The sequence below is a fragment of the Sus scrofa genome, chromosome 11 (assembly GCF_054392235.1).
Source record: "Sus scrofa isolate SSC_HxYL_T2T_F1_AM1 chromosome 11, Sscrofa_HxYL_maternal_Yorkshire_Landrace_v2.0, whole genome shotgun sequence".
NCBI classification, from domain to species: Eukaryota; Metazoa; Chordata; class Mammalia; order Artiodactyla; family Suidae; genus Sus; species Sus scrofa.
The window spans coordinates 21,822,420-21,844,045 of record NC_139393.1 but is presented as its reverse complement, the minus strand read 5'-3'; the positions used below and the strand labels follow the sequence as shown (position 1 = coordinate 21,844,045).

Below are 21,626 nucleotides of genomic sequence, written 5' to 3'. Positions count from 1 at the left end.
TCCACATGTGGCTGTTCAACTTTCCCAGCACCACTTGCTAAAGAGATTATCTTTTCCCCATTGTATGTTCTTGCCTCCTTTATCAAAGATTAATTGACTATAGGTATGTGAGTTCTATTGGCTTTTAAATTTATTTCTCATTTGTTTCCTCTCATCTTTGTTCTTTCCTTCCTTCTACTAATTTTTGGGTCTGTTTGTGGTTTTTCTAGTTCTTAAAGACGTAAAGTTAGGTTGTTTATCCGAGGTCTTTCTTCTCTATTAATGTAGAGAATTATTGCCGTGAACATCTTAGAACTATTTGGCTGTATCCCATTAAGTTTTGGTACATTGTGTTTCCATTTTCATTTGTCTCAAGGTTTTTAAAGTTTCTCTTTTGATTTCTTCTTGACTCATTGGTTGTTCAGTAGCCTCCATATATTTGCAAATTTTCCAATTTTCTTATAATTGATTTCTAGCCTCACCATTGTGTTCAGAAAAGATAACTGGTATGATCTTAATCTTCCAAATTTATGAAGACTTTTTTTGGGGGGGGGGGGCTAACATATGATCTATCCTGGAGAATGTTCCGAGTGCATTTGTTACTTCTGAGGAATGTTCTATAGGTTTGTAATGTTCTTTAAAGCCAGTATTTCACTAATGTTTTGTCTATATAAAATCTATCCATTGATGTAAGTAGGGTCTTAAAGTTCCCTACTATTACTGTATTACTATCAATTTCTCTGTAGTTTTGTTAATATTCACTTTATTTAGGTGCCCCTGTATCAGGTACATGAATATTATACATGTTATATCCTCTTACTGGATTGACCCCTTATACAATGACTTTGTTGCTTAGAACAGTTTTGTCTTAATGTCTATTTTGTTTGATACAAGCATAGCTACTCCAACTTTCTTTTGGTTTCCACTTCTGTGGAATCTATTTTGCTATTCCTTTACTTTCACTCTGTGCGTCCATACATCTGAAGTGAATCCATGTAGATGGGTCCTGTTTTTTCTTCATCTATTCAACTACTTGATAGCTTTTGCTCTGAGAATTTAATGTATTTACATTTAAATTACTGATAGATAACATACTTATTGCCATTATGTTAATTGTTTTCTGGCTATTTTGTAATTCCTTTGTTTTTCCCCCCTCTTCTCTTGCTCTCTTCCTTTGTGGTTTGATGATTTTTCTGTAGTGGTATGCTTAGAGTTCTCTTTCTTTCCTGTATCTATTATAGGTTTTTGTTTTGTGGTCACTATTAGGCTTACAGGAAACAATTTATCACAGTTCATTTAAGTTGCTAATGTTATCAACTTACGAACTCAACCTAAAACTCTACGTTTTAATCCCGATTTTTAGTCTTAATTTATTTTTACTCTTGTATATTCATTAACAAATCATTGTTTATCGTTATTTTTACCAATGTTATCTTTAAGCCTTAATACTAGCTTTTTAAGTAATGAACCTATCACTGTCACATTAGATTTTTTTGACTTTTACTATACATTTACCTATACCAATAAGATTTATACTCTCATATATTTTCCTGTTAGTAATTAGCACCATCTCATTTCAGCTTAAAGAAGTTTTCCTGTTTGTTACAGTCTTGGGGGAACCTGCGAGCATAGGCCTTGCTCACCACTGGAGTCAGGCAACGTAGAGGGGACTACAGGGTGACAGCTGCAAAAACTGGGGCACCGGAATAGGGTACAAGTTCCACCCTGGGAGATACCAGTGAGCTGGAGCAAGGCAAGGAGCAAGTACAAGGATGGTGCATACTGGTCTCCATCTTTGGACTGTATTTCAGTAAGCGGCTAGATGTGTTTTAAATTAGATACCTGAGGCGAATGCTTCAAGCAAATAATCTTCTTTCACAGAATGACTGGGTGCTTTTCTGTTGGCTCTGCACTGGGCCCTGGGGTGGGTGAATACACAGGAGCCCTTTAAGAACTGTTTCTCAGTTCACCATAGTTTTGTGGGTCTTGTGGACAAAAGCTCCTTTGGCTTTCAAAGCTAGATGTTCTGGAGAGCTTCTTGAGGGCAGGTCTTAAAAGTTAGGTGGGGTTCAAATCCTTCACTCCTTCGAGAAAACCTGAAGGTTCCAAGTTCCCTCCTGATTGGAGGTCTCCACACTGAGAGTGGGGTTTATTGTGAGACTGCATCTCAGACTCTCCTGCCAGCTTCAATGTGGGTTTTTCCGTGTAGGAGTCACTCAGCTAGTTTTGTTTTGTTTTTTTCCCCCAGAGGAAATCGTTCCATCTGTAGCTACAGAGTCAGTCTGTCCGTGGGAGGAGGGAGTTCAGGATCCTCCTTTGTAGCCATCTTGAACCGGAACCCACACACCTTTTAAAAGAAGTTGAGGTTCAGATGCTGGCTCTTCTGAGATTTGAAAGCATCAATAATAACACAGGTACTATATACATTAATCATTACCCAGTTTAACAGTAAGGAATAATGTGGGATGTTCCGCTGCTGCCACAAATTTTCAAATTAATAAACAGAAGACTATGTCATGGGGAAGGATGGGGAAGATAACGTGCAGTTACTTTTCAGGATAAAAAGAAGGGGCAGGTCAGATTTTTCAGCATATTAAGTTACTAGACAGCAGTTACCAGTTTTTATGAAAAAGTTACCAGCTTTCTCAAGTATTAACTTGTATAAGTTAGTATAAGACTTACTAAATAGGACATCTGACCAAAAAAAAAAAAAAACCAACTGACTCTACAAAAGAAGTATCTGTGAACTTTCATTTATTTTGGACTGCAGTCATACTCTTGCCTCTTCTCTATCTGGACAACTCTTTATCACTAGCACCTGGAGTCCAGTTGTGCACTTAGGGCAAATGGACAAAATTCATCAGTTATGAGACAGAAGACTTTAACTGTACTCTAATGATTTATAGACTGGAAGACGTTTTCGGGAATACTGGCTTCATTGAGATGTGCTCTTATGGAAAATTCAACAAAAAGATTTGCTTTAGAAGAATTTTATGGGTATGTGATTAGCCACACACAGAATGTTTGAAATTATGAGACTTAACAGTACATTCCCACTGGGAGCATAAAGCTCAGAATACTATCACTAAGCAAACAATGGAACAGTTTTTAAATTTTCTTTCACAACATCGATACACAAAGAAATTCATAACCAAAAAGGCAACAGATTTGACTATATGGCAAATCTAGCGACATAGTTTTCATTCTATAACTAACTAACTTGTGAAATACTCAGTCAGTGGAGAACATTATTTTTGTTCCAAAATTCTTAGAACTAAGATTAGAGGTTCTAGGACGTGAAATCTTGATGCTACAGAGAACAATATTATCCACTATAATCAGGAAGTAGCTTTCTAAAGGATAGTCATTCCCCAGGTCATTAAAGAATTTTACTTTTTTTTCTTTATTCAAAACTTTTACTTTTTTTATTTTGCTACTTGCAGTTTTCTTACACATGCTTTCACTGACATCTGAAAATAAGAGTTTTTCCTTTGCTGGGTAAGTATTCTGTACAAATTAAGTGCACAATGACTGTTTCTTGAAATGAACATAAACTTTCAACTAGTAACATTACCTGCAGAGAAGAGGATACAAAACTAAAGAAAGAGGAAACATAGGATTAGTTTTGACAAAAACCGGTGCGAGGCAATCATTAAATTACAATTTTGACTGGTTTCCTTCATTATTATTACTGTCTGCCCACAAATTCTGTGATTTGGAATCCATTTCAAATCCCTTTAAGAGTCCACTTCATGAGTAAAATATGTACATATAAAATCAGCTGTACTGTAATTTTTAAAAAGCAAATTGTTTTACATATTATAGGCTGGAGGAAGGTTAAATGTAATTCAAGGTTATAGCTCTGAAAAGTATGACAGGAGGATTTTGAAGCTCAGATCACATAGGTTTGTTAACTCCTGGCCTGTTTCAAGTACGACTGAGCTGTATTTGAAGTACGTCCTCAGCTCTTAACACGTTATTTACAGCTGTCCAGTAACAAGAACTTGAGCAGTAAAATATGTCAAGTACAAAGCATGTAACATGAATGATCAGTGTTTCAGTACATCAGGAATAAGACTGATGAAGAGCAAAGTAAATCTAGAACAAGGAACGGGAAGGTACATTTATTAAAAAATAAAACTAGTAGACAGTCTCTGATAACAAAACCATTTAGAATCAAAATATATCCAATATACACTGTAACAACACACACATATTTAAAAAAAAAAACAGAATCCAAAGAGCCCTCAAGTAGTTTTGTTAGAACTTTAGAAAGGAAAACAGGCCTGTGGCTTACTCCTTCGGGAGCTCTACCGACACACAGCACCTGCCTCTGTCTTGAGCAGGGCGGTGCCACACAGCTTGTGCGTTTGTTTGGTGAACACCCTGTTTCTGAAGAAAACTGCAGTTTCTGTAGAGACATCTGGTAGATAAGTCAGTGGCTCCAGTTCATAAGAAAATCTGCATAGGCCGGCAGAGCAGGGATGACCATTTTCAAAATCTTCAGTTTTAACAAAAGGTACCGAACAAACTACTAAATCTAGATGCTTTCACATTATTTTGCATGAGTGTCAAGTACTGTGTAAAAACTTATGAAAATCTTAAGTTTGTCGAAATTAGTGTCTTTAAACTTCCCAGTTGGTCACTCTTCTAGCATGGCTGTTAAGTCTTTTCTACCTTTTGTCACTAATAACGCCTGTCCAACCAAAGAACTCTGAGAAAGGATACACGCTGCAGAAGGAAGAGAGTACCACAGCTGTCACTGGACTTCAGTCTTAAGACACACAGAGCTCCTGCTGGATGCTGGACTGTGCGAGTTTATTATCTTCAGTCTTCTCAGGTCCTGGAGTATGGCACGTAGTCTTCCGCTTAAATAATCGAAGACTCAATCTTAACAACTCATTGTCCACCAGTGGAGCATTTGTATAAGCTTGTTTTATAGTGCCCTAGTTGGAGAAAACACACAGAATTTTTTTAGAGATGTCTATCATTCGTTGACAGTAGAAAAGACAGATTTACTGCGAACAAACAAAATCAGTTCTAAGAAAAATTAATTTGGGATGGATATTAAATTAGCTGTACTGGATATTTAAAATCAAAATTAGGAAATGTTTTCAGACTCCAAGGAATCTCCGACTAGGTGCCCTCTAAAGGTTGCTTTCTTTTCTAACTTCTTGCTTAAAGTAGGAATCCTCTCAACAATCCCTGACCAAGAATCAGGTAGTGTTTACTTCATCATTTCAACCAAAAACATCCTGCACATTCTAGTGGTGAACAGCACTATTTCTTCAGGTGCTGGAATAAAATCTCTTCTCTGGAGCAACACACAACTTCAATTTTCCTTTCTCGTGACAGCCTTTCAAGTCTCTGAAGAGAAGCACCAACTACCTTACTAGCCTGTTAACATGCTCTAAAATTCTCTAGGGGACTGCTGATCAGGGCAGAGCAATTTACTGAGAAACCACCCCCTCCTTTGTTCTAAGATATAGATCTCCTATTATTGGAACTAAAAACTGGATTAGCATTTTTGAAAGTTATTGTCATAAGATGTTGTGAAACGTTCTTCAATCAGGTGTATAATGAAACAAGGCAAGATCAGGGTATGCTATTTCTCTTCTAGGATCCTGAAAGGAATAGTGATGCCTTGATCACATCTGCATTACAAAAAAAAAAAAAAAAAAAGCCATTTTATGATCTGTGATATAGTAAAACGGACTTTTTATGTATAGTTCTGTGAGTTTTTACGCATGAGGTTTCGACACTCAAACTTCCTTTCTTACCCCTTTGTATTCACACCTTCCCAACTCTAACCCCTTGTAACCAATGCTATGCTCTGTTTCATTTTGCTATTGTAACTCTGATAATGTCATGTGCTACTAATGGTCTATGCCCTGAATTGGAAGGATTATAAACTTCTGAATGAGAAAATTGCAGGGATATTTTTGGGTGTTGCAATTTTTGAAGAGTACTGTGGCATAATAGAGGAGGGACCAGGAAATGTTACAAAATATTTTTTATATAGAGGGGGTGGGATTATGATGACATTGCAAAACAGACAGTCATTCTCAACTGGGGTTCCTTACCTGAACCAAACAGAAAATAACCTGAGTTTCAATCCCTTTAGTCTTCTCAAGTAAATGCTTACATATAATCACTTATATTTATTTTCTCTCAACTTGGTGTGTGTGTGTGTGTATATATAATATGTATATCATATGTATACATCTCTCACACACAAACACAAATAGTATTTATGAGAATATAGACTTACCACTGTATCTGGGAAATATTTTTCCTTGATCTTCAATTTAAATTTATTTCTAGTGAATTTTATAATCTAAAGAAACTTTACAAATGAAAAATACTTCACAGGAATAGGGTATTAAATTTTTTTGATGCACCAATTATTCAACACAAATATTCAATACAATTAAAATATAATGAAAAGTATTATAAAGTACAGAATTCTTTCTTTTACGTATGTAGAAAGACTGGGAGATCAAACTCATAAAAGACAATGAGACCTTAATTTCACTTTAAAGCAATCAAATGAAAGAAAATATGTATTCAACAAATGCTCCGCAATTTTTCTAAGGCAAAAAACAGTACCTTCTCATTTTTAACAAGCTGCTTTCGGATTGCAGAATCCCGTCTGAAGCATAATGCTTTACAACATGGTCCAAGATCACTAAGAAGACTTGCTCTTTCCTCTTTTCGTAGTAATGCTGCCATGTTGAGAGCCCCTAACTCATGTTCAAAAACACTGTCTGCATCTTTCAAGAGAAAATAAACACACATTAAGTTTTCCTAAAACAGAAGTGTTAGCAACTGCTTAGGTGAATATGCCACGTAATCTATGCTTTATCAGCATTCTCAACATTGGTGAAAACTATTTTACATTAAAAGCAATATATTCTCCGAGAGAACTTCAACATGTAGTTTTGCTGCCAGTCTCAGACAAAAATAATACTCTGATAGCCACTTTAAGTAATAAGAAAAGCAGGAGTTCCCATTGTGGCACAGCAACCACGAGGTTGTGGGTTCAATCCCTGGCCTTGCTCAGTGGGCTAAGGACCCAGCGTTGCCGTGAGCTGTGGTGAAGGTCGCAGATGGGGCTCGGATCCTGTGTTGCTGTGGCTCTGGAGTAGGCTGGTGGCTACAGCTCCGACTGGACCCCTAGCCTAGGAACCTCCATATGCCACGGGAGCGGCCCAAGAAATGGCAAAAAGACCAAAAAAAAAAAAAAAAAAAAAAATATATATATATATATATAAAAAGCAGAACTGGGGGAGAGAATTTAGACACTGACTGCTCACTCTGGGAAGAGATGTTCAGGTTAAGAATTGAAGTCAAATTCAGTATATTGCTTACCATCAACTACTAAAGTTCTAGTCTCAGGACGTTATTATGGCAAGATTCAAATGTGATGTTACTACATTCTGCAACGGCTAAAAGACTAGGAAAGTGATTAGGTGTTGGTCAGAATACTGCAAATTTTATACAATATTTGGCCACTATAAAACCTGCAACAACGTATCCAATCAAAATCACTTAAGTTTCAAGTGATAACATGCAAGGCAGGAAAAACTTTATGACAATAAAAATATGGAAATATTTTTAAAAATCGAGATTGAGTTAAAAACAGACAAGGAAGTCAAAGTAACAGAAAAGGGCCAGTCATTAAACTTAATAAGTAAACAGAACAGTAACTTCAAACTCGCATTCTAAGAGTCGCTCCAGGGTACCAATGGTGCTATTTCCATGACAACATGATCAAACAGGTTACTGCTAGAGCCCAAGGGAAGCAGCAAATAACACCTAGGTAAAGACAAAACAGACGTATGGAACGAATGGACTGCACTACGTATTTCATTTTTATTTCCTGAACTGCAAAGCATAAATAGCTTGATTAGCTAATTAACAAGAAACCTGCCTCACGTCATCTACCCAGTCAGTAAGTTACACCTAGTGAATAGTTTTATAATATAAAAGCATAAATAAATGTAAAAACTCAAAAAAAAGTTCACAAACTGATATCTACCAGAATCATCTTAGCTTTTTAAAACCCAGCATCAGGGAGGGCTCTCACACCAGATCTACAGACTCTCCACAGTTGGAACCAGGATAATTGAGTGGGGGAAAAGGCAGTTCCTCAGGTGAGTCAGCTACCAACCAACAACACAGTCATGGGATGCTTCTATTTAAAGAAAATAAAAACACCACCCAAAATTAACTACCACTCTGTTACAGATACAAATAAATCTATACTGAGTCCATGTACTTGCCTGAAACCTGCTGATCAGGACAGATTTGTTCTTATTTTCTGCTTTCACAACACTAGAAGATACACATCTGCAAACCTCTCTAGAAAGTGTAACATGGCTAAACTTAGAAGTCTCTTCCTGGTTTTGAACGGACCAGCACCAAATTACACAAGAGACAGATTAAATGCATACATGAGTAGTAACAAACCAATGGAACTAAAATAACTGGGAAAGTTTAGCTCCAAAGAACCTATTCATACCACCATCAGAAAACCTAGACAAAAGCAATTTCAATTACAGGACAAAGGCAAGTTTTCTGTTTTAAGTCTTAGAATTTAAAAATTACATAAGGAGTGGGGATATTCTTTTTGTACTGGGGCACAGAAACAGACCAAACAGGGAAAAAAATCACTATCAGTTATTTCACAAGTATTTACTGAATACTACTCTGTGTCAGGTACTGTACATAATCAGTAAGAACAGGTCACTAGACATTAAATAATGCAATAAACAAGAAGTCCTATTCCTTAGGGAACTTACATTGACTATCATATTAGTTTACTAACAAAGCTATCAGAGCACCAAAAAATAAGACTACTTGGTAACAAACAATCAAATCGCTACAGTGTATATTTTCATTGTTTAGATTTAGCTTGTCCCTAATAATCACTTTAGCCTGATTTTGCTATGCAATAGATTTTAACTGGAAATGCCAATAGAAAAGACACAGAAGGAAATAGCTTTAGAGACGGCTAAGACTTCAGGGGTTTCACTACATCATTTTATGCCCACAGGGAGTTACTTGCTTAAGAGCACAGAACCAGTTGAACAAGGGAGAAAGAATGGGATAAGAACTCAAAATACTGGTCATTTTTCAGGTTAACACACACTATTATAATTTACATTTCTTATACACAGTCTATATTTATTGGGCCAAGTTAAAATCAAGAGTCTTACTGATTTTAACAGTTGAAGAAAGAACATGGATTCATGAAATACATATAACAAAATTTGTGGAAATTTTATATTAGTAGAAAAGCCCAATTCTTTTAAACTTTTTACTCTCATGAACATGATTTAATATTAAGGAATCTTACTGCTTTCACCTTTTACCCCCTTTCCTTCTTGTTATACTCCTCCTCTCCCTTAATAAAGTATTAATAAGCTACCTGGAGTTCCCATCATGGCGCAGTGGTTAACGAATCCGACTAGGAACCATGAGGTTGCGGGTTTGGTCCCTGCCTTTGCTAGGTCGGTTAACGATCCGGCGTTGCCGTGAGCTGTGGTGTAGGTTGCAGACGCGGCTCGGATCCAGCGTTGCTGTGGCTCTGGTGTAGGCTAGTGGCTACAGCTCCGATTCGACCCCTAGCCTGGGAACCTCCATATGCCGCGGGAGCGGCCCAAGAAATAGCAAAAAGACAAAAAAAAAAAAAAAAAAAAAAAAAAAAAAGCTACCTAAATGTAATAAGGTAGGTACTAGGTAAGAGAAACAGAAAAAAAAAAAAAAAAAAAAAAATAGTGTTCTAGAATAATGAAAAACTGTAACAGGAAGGTCTACAATCAACCTTGATAAGAATGTTTTCAAGCACAACAGCAGCAGCTAATATTTACTGAGCATCACTGTATGTCAGAAACTGTTCAAAGCGTTTTACTTGTAATATTCATTAGCTCCTCCTAACAATCCTATGACCTTGGTGGTATAATTATCTCCAGTGTGTAGATGACAAGAACACAAAGAGCGTTTAAATAAATTAAGTGCTGCGCAGATGTGGAATCCAGGCCATCTGGCCTGAGAGGAAGCTCTTAACCACTTTGTTAAAGGCTCAACCTAAACATCTGCATTTGAGTAGACTTCCCCACTTCCCAGGGCAAAAGGCTGCCAAAATAATCAGTTTGCTTACATACGAAAACTAGCTAGTTCACTTTTCCCAGGCCTGCTTCATTTAGCCCTGGGTAAACCATTAAGCACTCTGACATTAGAACCTACCTGTTAAAAAGTAATTTTGATACAGAAAGATCATCATGCTATTTTTAACAACTTTTCTATAGGCTTAAATTTTTCTCAAATCGAAATAAACATTGACTATGAGGATTAAATGATGAAAATAAGTGATTCCTTAAAAAAAAAAGTTCCTATATCGTAACTGCTACATGAGAACAAAAGAGAATCCTTTTCACAGGCATCTTAGTAACTATATTAGACATTATACAGTCTAAGTGGGAGGGAATTACCTTTGGGTTTTTCTAAAAGTCTCTGACACGTTTCTTTGACTTTAGTGAAGAGTTCAGAACCAGCCAACTTTTTAGAAATCCCAACTCTCAGCATTACCGCTCCGGGTGTGAATTTTAACAGTGCAGCCCCAGGCTCTCGTGGCTCTTTTGGATGCTTTGGCATAAGGCCAGACCAATCCACATCGATCACATCTAATGGATCTATAAAAAAATTAAAGAACAGATTTTCATTACACTAAGAAATACCATTCTTGTTGTCTATAGAGAAAGAAATATAGACTACTAGAAATAGAAATTAAGAGCCCCATTTAAAATCAACATCAAAGAAAAAAAAATCTAGAAATAAATTTCAACCCAGGAGGTAAAAGAGCTATATACTCTGCAAACTACAAGACACTGATGAAACGAACTGAAGACAACACAAATGAATGGAAAGATATCCAAGTTCATGAACTGGAACACTTAATATTATAAACATCCATACTACCCAAAGGAATTTACAGATTCAATGCAAGCCCTATCAAAATTCTAATGGCACTTTTCACAGAAAAAGAATAAACAATCCTAAAATGTGCATGGAACCACAGGAGACTCAGCACAGCAAGGCAATCTTGAGAAAGAAAAACAAAGCTAGAGGCACCACACTCTCTGACTTCTAACTATATTACAATGCTATTTTCAAAGCAGTATAATACACAAAAACATATATATATGAATGAAACAGAACAGACAGGCCAGAAATAAACCCATGCATATATGCTCAATTTATGACAAGAGGGCCAGGAATATACAAATGGGAAAAGCACAGTCTCTTCTATAAATGCTGTTGGGAAAATGGGACAGCCATTTACAAAATAATAATTATCTTACACTACACACAAAAATTAACTCAAAATGGACTAAAGACTTGATTGCAAGAATTGAATCCTTAAATCTCCTAGAAGAAAACTTAAGTGTTATTAGCTCTTTGACATTACTCTTGGTGATATTTTTTGGAAACCAACTCCAAATGCAATGGCAACCAAAGCAAAAATAAAGAAATGCAACTACATCAAACTAAAATCTCCTGCAAAGTGAAGGAAACTATCAACAAAATAAAAAGGCAACATAATAAATGGGAGAAGAGATCTGCAAATCTTATATCCATTAAGGGGTTCATATCCAAAATATTTAAAGACAAAAAACAGACAGTCCCATTAAAAAATGGGCAGAGTGGAGTTCCCATCATGGCGCAGTGGAAATAAATCTAGGAACCATGAGGTTGTGGGTTCGATCCCTGGCCTTGCTCAGTGGGTTGAGGATCTGGCGTTGCCATGAGCTGTGGTGTAGGTCACAGATGAGGCTCAGAACTGGCATTGCTGTGGCTCTGGCATAGGCTGGCAGCTACAGCTCTGACTGGACCCCTAGCCTGGGAACCTCCATATGCCACAGGTGCGGCCCTTAAAAAAAAAAAGGGCAGAGGATCTGAATAGACATTTCTCCAAAGAAGGCATACAGATGGCCAATAGGCATATGAAAAGATGCTCAATATCACTAATCATCAGGGAAATAAATGCAAGTTAAAACCACAGTGAGATATATCTCACACCTGTCAGAATGGCTATTATCAAAAAGACAAGAAACAAGAATCGTTGGCGAGGATGAGGAAAAAAGGATACTCACATATGCTGCTGGTAGAAATGTCAACTGGTGCAACCAGTAGGGAAAAAGTCTGGAGGTTTCTCAAAAAAAAAAAAAAAAACCACCCAGCAATTTCACTTCTGGGGATATACAAACAAAATACTAATTTGGAAATATATATGCACCCCTCACTGTAGCATCATCTACAGTAGCCAAAGTAGAAACAACCTCAGCGTCCACTGACAGATGAACAGACGGAGGTATGAGACACATATCTGTGTACACTGAAATATATCCCCCCACACACACACAATGGACTACTACTCAGTCATAAGAAAGAAATCTCGCCAATTTGAGACACACAAAAGGGCCCTAAAGATACTATGCTCAGTGAAATAAGTCAGAGAAAGATGAATACAATTTCACCTACATGTGCAATCTAGAAAGTAAAAGAATCAAACAATACAAAAGGGAAACCAAACTTAGAGAAACAGAGAACAGATCGATGGTCTCTAGAGGGGAAGGGATTTGAAGGTTAAACAAAATGGATGAAGGGTATCAAGAGGTACAAACTTCCAGTCACAAAATAAATACATCATGGGGATGTAATGTACAGCCAGGTAACTATAATCAATAACATCGTATTTCAACATTAAAAGTTGCTAGGAAGTAAATCTGAGAAGTTCTCATCACAAGAAAAACACCTGTGTAACTCTGCATGGTGACAGATGGTAACTAGACTTACTGTGGTGATCATTTCGCAATGTATACAAATGTCGAATCATTATGTTGTATACGTGAAACTAATACAATAAATGCATAATATAGGTTAATTATACTTTAACTAAAAAAAACACAAAAAACCCAAAACTAAAAAACAGGCAAGCAAACCAAACCTAAGCAAACCCATTCCTAACACAATGCATTTAAATTGCTTGAGAGATCCTCAATGAAAGAACTCATTATTTCACTAAGATAAAGTCTGATGTTTTGAAATTTGGTACCAGAATCTTTTCAAGGGTTAAATCTAGGAGTATTTAGTGTGCATGTGCGTGTGCATACACAGACAAAAAAAAAAAAAAAAAAAAAAAACAGTTTAAGTTTGGTTTTTTTTGGCCGCAGCATACAAAAGTTCCTGGGCCAGGGATCAAACCCGAGCCATGGCAGTGGCGATGCCAAGTCCTTAACCTCAAGGCCACCAGAGAACTCTCAGAACTTTTTTTTTTTGGTCTTTTTCTTCAGGGCCGTACCTGCAGCATACACAAGTTCACAGTCTAGGGGTCAAATTGGAGCTGCGGCTTCTGGCCTATGCCACAGCCACAGCAATGCCAGATCCAAGTTGCCCTTCGACCTACACCGTGGCTTACAGCAATGCCAGATCCTTAACCCACTAAGTAGGGATCAAACCCACGTCCTCATGGATACCAGTCGGGTTCGTTACCGCTGAGTCACAACGGGAACTCCTTTTTTTTTTTTTTTTTTTTTTTAAAGTGTACTTTTAAAAAACAAATAATTCATCACCGCTGTGGCTCAGATAGCTGCTGTGGTACAGGTTCAATCGTGGCCCGGGAACTACTGCATGCCACAGGTGTAGCCAAAAACAAATAAACAAAAAGCAAAACAAAAAACCAAGTAATGCATTATAAAATTACTTTAAGAATCAGGCAGTGGCTATGATTAAAATTGAGAATAATCTATTCATTGATAAAGAACAGTTTACAAAATTAACAAAATAATGTTCTATTTAGAAATACCTAATAGCTGGTGATAATAAAGATAAAACATAAATGTACATTAGTAGAAAAAAACTGGAAAATATAAGAACAAATTAAATCAAAATAAAATTTAATATTCTGGAGTTCCCGTCGTGGCGCAGTGGTTAACGACTCCGACTAGGAACCATGAGGTTGCGGGTTCGGTCCCTGCCCTTGCTCAGTGGGTTAACCATCCGGCGTTGCCGTGAGCTGTGGTGTACGTTGCAGACGCGGCTCGGATCCCGCGTTGCTATGGCTCTGGCGTAGGCCGGTGGCTACGGCTCCGATTCAGCCCCTAGCCTGGGAACCTCCATATGCCGCGGGAGCGGCCCAAGAAATAGCAACAACAACAACAACAACAACAAAAGACAAAAAAAAAAAAAAAAAATTTAATATTCTACATACCCAAAGACCCTCACTATGACTAAAAAAAATATTCTGTAGTAACGATCAGACTAATTGGGACGATTCAACAAGAACATTAAGGGTTGCTGCTTCATGGTACAGTCACTGGAGCAAGCTCTAGCTATGAATAAAGTACTGTGAGTGAAAATAATTACTGAATTTAGAAAACTGATAGAGGTATATAAATAGTGTTCAAATATAATTTCAACCTTTGTAAATTCTGGAACGGTTGTTTCAAAACTTGGTTTGTGGCAGCACAGCTGTGAAGCTCTGTACCAGGTACCTACCATTGAGAATACTGCTAGACAATTACTATTTGGTTAAATTCCAGGTCATGTAATATGAATTAAACTCTGGAAAGATAATCTTACAATTTTGCTATTTTAAATATTGCCCTTTCCAATTTACAGGCAACTGTCTACTTAAAAATAAGCAAAGCATATTAACTATAATTTTCATTTTATTGACCTCTCAATGTTAATTACAACATAAATGGGAAAATTCTGTTTTATCAATTCTTCCAGTGTGAAAGGGAACAAAGAATACCTCAATACCATGATTAAATATTTTGTTATGTTCAGCACCTCTGCAAACGATTACCTGGCATCTTCTCCTCATCCTGTTGGTCCTCCCTCTTTTCAGCATCACCTGCCAGAATTTCATCTAGTTCATCATCACTAATTGGCTCGTATCCTTCTCCAGCCCCAGATCCTAACGAATGTGCATCGTCTAACTTAGATTCGTCATCTCCTGCTGAAGGGAAAAATTAATTTCACATCAAAGAGAGCATTAAGGGAAAGAGACTTTTTAGTGAAACCAAAGAGGAGAGACTGTGCACACTAAAAAAAATGGAAAAGCATTTTTTATTTGACAACTACATTTCTTATTCAATACACTCAATAATTCTAAAAGAAAACGTAAACTGTATTAGTTAAACTTAGTTTTAATGGCAAGAACACAATATGGACAGCAATATCAAAAGAGGTTAAAAGACTATAATTAAAACATGAGAAATAAAATCTACCAACATTAACTGCTAATTTTGTTAATTTTTTATAAGAAAACTTTACGTAAATCCAGAGAAATCTACTAATTTCAAAAGGATGCCTTCATTTCTTTATTGAAATAAACTCATCAATTTTAAAGAATCTGCAAACTAATTAATAAATTTCATTTGAAACTGAAATTTCAGTTCATAATATATCGCTCATGATGTGAAGAACTCTATGGCAGTGAAGGAAAAACATCAACGTCATTAATTCTCTCCCTTTCTCCCAAGTCATCTTCCCTAGTTCAAAGTTTTCCTTTAATTAATAAGCGTAATTTTTTTAAATTGCTGTAATACAATTTTAAAAGTTATTTTTGTTAGTAGCCACTAGTGTACCTTTCCATTCTTTATTAACTTTTCTCAATTACCTAGGCTAAAGCTTTGTCTCCTGGTGAATTAGTCGTGAACTTGAATTACCCCAAAAGTACAAAGTACACTTAATACTTCTAGTCAGGTGTTATCCATATACTTTACTGAGTTTACAACATTAGTTTTCAAAATGCTTCCGTATGTTTTATAGATTAAACTTGCAGCAAATAAAATAGAGATGTCTCTAGTCATTCTACTAATTTTCTACTTTATTAAATTCTGTAATAATCTCTTCATACCCTCACCAACTCACTAAGGTAAACAATTTTAATACCTTCACTCTAAAAATATAAATGCAAATGGGATTTTTAATTTTTCAAGCTTATCAAATTCATTTTCCTAATAAAATGAATAAAATTTTTCATTTCACAATAAGTAATTCAGCTATAAATTTCTATGCTGTATTATCTGTGATTACAACCAATGAATAATGGTATATTTTAGGATGAAGGGCACAAACTCCAATCACAAGAGAGCTACTGTAATGATTAGTTCAGTTACATTCGATTTTACCCCAAGGCTCTACCAATGAACCACTATGGCTCACAAATTGAGGCTATTTAAATTTAATTTAAAAATGAACGTGAAGACCATTGAGGCAGAAATGTTTCTGTCAAATAGAGAAAATATGTATCAGTTGGCATATTCGAATATATCTAATCAAATAACCAAAAGATGGAAGGATGTTTATCTTAAAAGAGTTTTAAAAGAATGTGAATTTTATTCTGGGCCTAATGCTATAATACAGCAAATAAAAAGAATGTAAAATGTTACTGCTTATGTACTAAGAATTCCAGAAGTTTCCTGGGGAATTGAAATGCAGAAGTTATGTCAGAACAATGGTGTAAGCACTGGTATCAGAACTGGATAGTTCATGGAGGCAGAATTTCCAGAATTCTCAAGGGGCCATTACTATTGTTAACCGGGGCTATAAGTCACCAAAAAAATAAGATGTAGAGCATGTATGTCTGTATGTGGAGGCGGAACATATATGTTCATTCATTAGCCATTACCTGTGTCCTTGCTGTAGTCTCCATGACACAGAAATGAAAAACTGTAGTGCCTAACAAAGGAGTACAGCACAGCGGGGAGAAAACCATGGAAAGATACATTACAGCGCAGGGATGCTCTTCAAGGTATGTAAACAAGGTTCTATGGTAGTCTGAAAGAGCAAGCACCTTTAGCAGAGAAGGCTTCATAGAGGAAATAACGCATAAACTGGGACTTGCAGTTTAAGTAGAAGATAAAAGGGAAAAAAAGGTCTATGAGGCAATGGGAAAAACAGGGCAGAGAAGCCTAGAAAAAGCAGCCCATCCCGAGAATGCAGAGGCCTGAGTCAGCCCGTACAACCGAGTACAACCGATCGGGGGGAAGGATGAAGAGTGCAGGTCCACACAGCTGAGGCTGGCTCTGAGTGGGGACAGGGTGGACGTGGACTTCTCAGGGTGGGTCCCTCATTCTCGGAGCAGGGAGTCATTTATCAAGGGACCTGAGCATCCCCAGACTTTAGTATCTGTGGATGCTGGGGGACCGAGGGATGACCAATCTTCTATTTCATTTAGGCTTCTGTGAACCAAGTCTACCTTGCTAGCGCTAATGAGGGGGACACATGTTTTAAGTATCATAGAGCTTTTCCTCATAAAATCAATTTCCCCTGAAAAAACAATAGCGTCTGTATGCATATCACATGACCTTCCAAAAGGAAATCCTTGCTCCCTACAAAATCTGAAAGGGAATGACGCAGAGAAACAGACAAAACGGCCTAACACTCACCTTCCACACTCTCAGTTCGCTCAGCTTTACTTGCATCTTCGAATCCCGGCACCAACCCGAGATCTTTATCCATTCTTTCTTTATCCAACGCTGCGGAGTCTCGGGAGGTGCCCTCTAGGTCTCTTTCGTGATCACTCTCCAGTTTTGCTTCACTGCGTTTTACGGACTCTATCTGAGAACTCTCAAAAGTCCTGTCCCTGTCCCTGTCCCTTTCCATGGAATCAGAGATCAGTCTCTCTCTCTCCCTGTCCACGTCTCTCCTCTTGTCCCGTTCTCTCTCCCGTTCCCGCAGTCGATCTCGGTCCCGGTTCCGGGGCCAGTCTTTATCAGCATCTCGCTCCCACTCCCTCTGCCTTGCATCTCTCCTCTCTCTCTCCCGCTCTCTCTCATGCTCATAACGATCACGCTCTTGAAGCCTGTCTCTGCTATCAAATGACCCTGATCTTGAATGCACCTGTCGATCCGACTCGGGAGAACTTCTTCTTGAACTATGGCTTCTTGAATCCTGGCGATCTAAAATCAATACACCATATACAAAGAGTTAACACACGATAAAACAGAAATAAATGCTTCACGTTAAGGTTCTTTAAAATTTGATTAATCTTTTTCTATATTTTCAATTATCCAAAGAACCCTTCTTAAGGGAAAATCCATCTCTCAAAGTGCCAATTAAAACATGTAAAAAGCATGTCTGTTGAAATTTCCACTATAGCCACAAAACGTCGTCAAAGAAAGAGGCACATAAGATGGCTGAGCATTAACAGAACGGATCCTTTCATGATCTGACCTCCTCCTATCCCCCTACCTGATTTTCTGTGGTCACAAGAGAGAGCACTGGTGGCAGGAAGAAGAGCTGGATGGTTACAATTGTAGGCATCAATCTAGGACTTGAACACATAAGCGCTTCCACAAAGATATACTACTAAAATCCTGGTATTAAGCTGAATGCGCCTCTACTGTGTTGGTATTAATGTGATAACACGTAACATTTTGGTGGGGTGTATAAGCTACGTCCCTTGATGTCTAAGGCAGTGTATAAAGTAATCAATTTAGCATGAACTTTAAAAGTACGATCTGTATAAAATACAAAATGGTAGAAAATACAGTAACATAGGAAACAGCGGTTAGGTTATAACTGATTTCGATTACCTGAAGAAGTACTTCGACTGGGTTCTCCACGCTTCAGCTGATCAATCCTAGATTTTCTCTCTCCTGCTATTTCCAGACTTTTCGTCTTCTCTCTGTCTCTTGAGCCGCTGTGCAGGACTCTCTTTCGACCGCTCTGGTCGTCGCCACTTCGATGCGCAGAGTCACTGGACGGGGAGCGCAGACGGCCAGAGGTGTGACTGCGATTACTCCGGTTGCTGCCGAGGCTGCTGCTCCTCTTCTGATCCACTGGCTTGCGGTGTGTGGCATCTTCTATGGTCACATGAGGTGCCTCTACCTTCTCGGCTCGTGTTCTGTGGCATTTTCTGTGTGAGTCTTCACTGGCAAAGGCTGTGTTGGTGCCACTGGTGGGGGTGGCAGAGGTGGACATGGTGGTGGCAGCACCAGCAGCTGGGGTTGTAGCAGCCAGAGGAGGGGGCGGAGGAGGGAGAGACGATGGGGAAGGCGTCCTTGCAGGAGTGGCAGCTGTGGCCCCGTGCTCTGGTTCCGCCCCCTCGGCCCGGTCAGGCACATCCTCATCAGACCAGTCACTGAATGCTGTATCTTCTTTCTTCTGAGCATCCTCCAGAGTGCCATCCCTATCATTGGAAATTTCCACCAGTTCCTCCTTGGAGGTTATAGGGGGGGTCCGAGGGCCTCTCCTCCTCTTACTCTGCTGGACTGCCTCTTCATCAGAAAGGTCAGAATCGCCTTTGGACCTTTTACGCTTTTTTTCAATGCTTTTCTTCTTCTGGCCTTTTCTCGGTGAAAAGACTTGACTATCCTCCGACACTGTCTCTGTGGTACCCCTGTCTATTCCAACATCATCCTCTTTCTTTTTCTTAAGAGGTTTCTTCTGAATTTTGGCTTTTTTCTTGTTTTCATCATGAGCTCGATCAGACATGTCTCGGTCTTCAGACAGGTGGTGTCCTAGCACATCTTGGGCCCGAGTCCTTGAGCTCTCTGTGATTTCGATCTGTTCTCTCTGCTTATCTACAGAAGAAACTCTCTCTTTGAACTCCTGCTCGTCGTAGCGCCTTGAACTTTCTTTTCTCTCCGGTTTTCGATCCTCCTCTTTCCATCGACTCTGCCTGTCCTCTGTAAGGTGAGACGGGCTCAGAGAACGAGATTCTTGAGGTCGAACAACCTGACTCAAGAGTCTGTGTTTTTCATCTGTACGGAAAGATAAAAGTCATCATACTTTCACCCTGTTAACAATAGTGCGTGGGGAGTTCCCGTCGTGGCTCAGTGGTTAATGAATCTGACTAGGAACCATGAGGTTACAGGTTCGATCCCTGGCCTCGCTCAGTGGGTTAAGGATCCAGCGTGGCTGTGAGCTGTGGTGTAGGTCACAGACCCGGCTCGGATCCCGCGTTGCTGTGGCTCTGGCGTAGGCCGACTGCTGCAGCTCCGATTAGACCCCTAGCCTGGGAACCTCCATATGCCGTGGGAGCGGCCCTAGAAGAGGCAAAAAGACAAAACAAAAGACAAAAACAATAGTGCCCGTTACTATAAATAATAAACCAATCTCTCACTTTTCATTTTAAAACTTTAAAAAATAACAGTAATTTCAGTCAAAATAAAAAATATAGCTTTTTTTAAAACAAATAGTAGGATATTACAATGTTGCCATTATGATAAAATGACTGTATTTTTAAAACATACTTTAGTCACAATGGGAGATATTCAGAGGCAGAAAAGCAAGAAAACATTTAAATTTTAATCACGTGCTACTGATGAGAAAGAATGGTCTCATGGTTACAAATGAATATGACTACAGAAACACAGGAAAAGGTTCTGCTTACTCTTATCATCTCCGCTGTTGTAGGTGTCACTGTCAGGAGAATGTTCTCGCCGGCGCTTAGGTGACTGACGAGGGCTAGGACTGCCTTCGTTTCTATAGCGCTTCCTAAATCAGACAAACATAATCTATAAAAATCCAGGGGATGAAAAAGAGATTTCTTGATCACATTTTTACTATTATTTCTTTACTGTAATTAGACTACACAGTTGTAGGATGGCAATACTACCACACAACGGGTATTCAGCAATTTTAATAAATTACTTCATTTGGTAAGATTTACAACTGTCAACTTAAAATACATGGCAACATCTCTTCTTTTTTTTTTTACTACACATGTTGCATCACTCACTGAAATTCATCAGATTTAATTACCGCCAAGCGGTAACATGTACCAGAGGAATCCATGGACCTTCTACTGAAACTTATTCATTCATTTTATCTTTTTATGGTATAGAAATACCTCATGTTGGGAAGTCAAATGAGAAAATCTAATATTGGCTTTGGAAGCAAAAAAGACATAAGTTCAACTCATAGCATGCTACTTATTATGCAACCTTAGGGAAGTTCTTGGAAGTCATTCTTAGCTTTTTCATGTGAAAAGAGGGGGAAAAAATGAGAGTCTATCTCCTAAAAATGCAGTAAGGAATAAATTAGTTATGTCATAAGCCCGCGTCAATCATGCTGTGGGTACCCTGTAAAAACTGGTTCCTTCTCACCTCTTAGCACTAAATCACCTCCCTGATGACAAATTAATAAAATAATTCATATGTTCACGACATTTCTTGTTCTTTAGTTAAACCTTAAATGACTAGTGATTTATATCTCTGGATACTTAAGTTATTCCAGTGTTTTCCTACATTTTCATTAAATTTTGACCACCTTTAAAAAAAATAACACTGTTTGTTTACAAATACTATGGCCAAAAATTCAAAAGCTGAGAAACACTGCAGTGCATGAGCACATGTCTCTCCCTGACAGCTCATTTATATAGATGAGCAACCAGGTAGAAAAGAAGATGGCCCCGGACGGAGGATGACAACTCACAGGTCCAAGCTGGTGTAATATCTTATCATTAGGACTCAAGAGGCCTTGCAGCTTCTGTTTTTGCCTTCTCGGAATGTTTCTACTATTATACGCAAAAGCAGAGTTTAGGCTACTGGAGGATGAAAGGTCTTGAATGTGGAAAAGAAAATAAGATGCCTTAAAGCAACCGCCAGCACCAACTGCCAAAC

The 21,626-nt window shown here is 38.1% G+C and overlaps 1 protein-coding gene across 23 annotated transcripts in view; it reads right to left on the bottom strand.

Annotated features, from left to right (window-relative positions):
- Positions 1-3,372: 3,372 nt before the first annotated feature.
- Positions 3,373-21,626, bottom strand: part of ZC3H13 (zinc finger CCCH-type containing 13) — an 88,776-nt gene continuing 70,522 nt past the window's right edge. For 16 of the 23 annotated variants that reach the window (XM_084981769.1, XM_084981772.1, XM_084981770.1 and 13 more), the window contains 7 exons: positions 20,396-20,499; positions 18,594-19,763; positions 17,445-17,957; positions 14,855-15,007; positions 10,476-10,676; positions 6,589-6,752; positions 3,373-4,925 (listed from right to left, as the gene is read on the bottom strand). In XM_084981769.1, coding sequence (XP_084837895.1) covers positions 4,755-4,925; positions 6,589-6,752; positions 10,476-10,676; positions 14,855-15,007; positions 17,445-17,957; positions 18,594-19,763; positions 20,396-20,499 — 2,476 coding nt within the window. In that variant the 3' untranslated portion in view covers positions 3,373-4,754. The remainder of the gene's footprint in view (positions 4,926-6,588; positions 6,753-10,475; positions 10,677-14,854; positions 15,008-17,444; positions 17,958-18,593; positions 19,764-20,395; positions 20,500-21,626) is intronic. The other 7 variants (XM_084981774.1, XM_021065595.2, XM_021065600.2 and 4 more) reach the window with 1 other exon arrangement.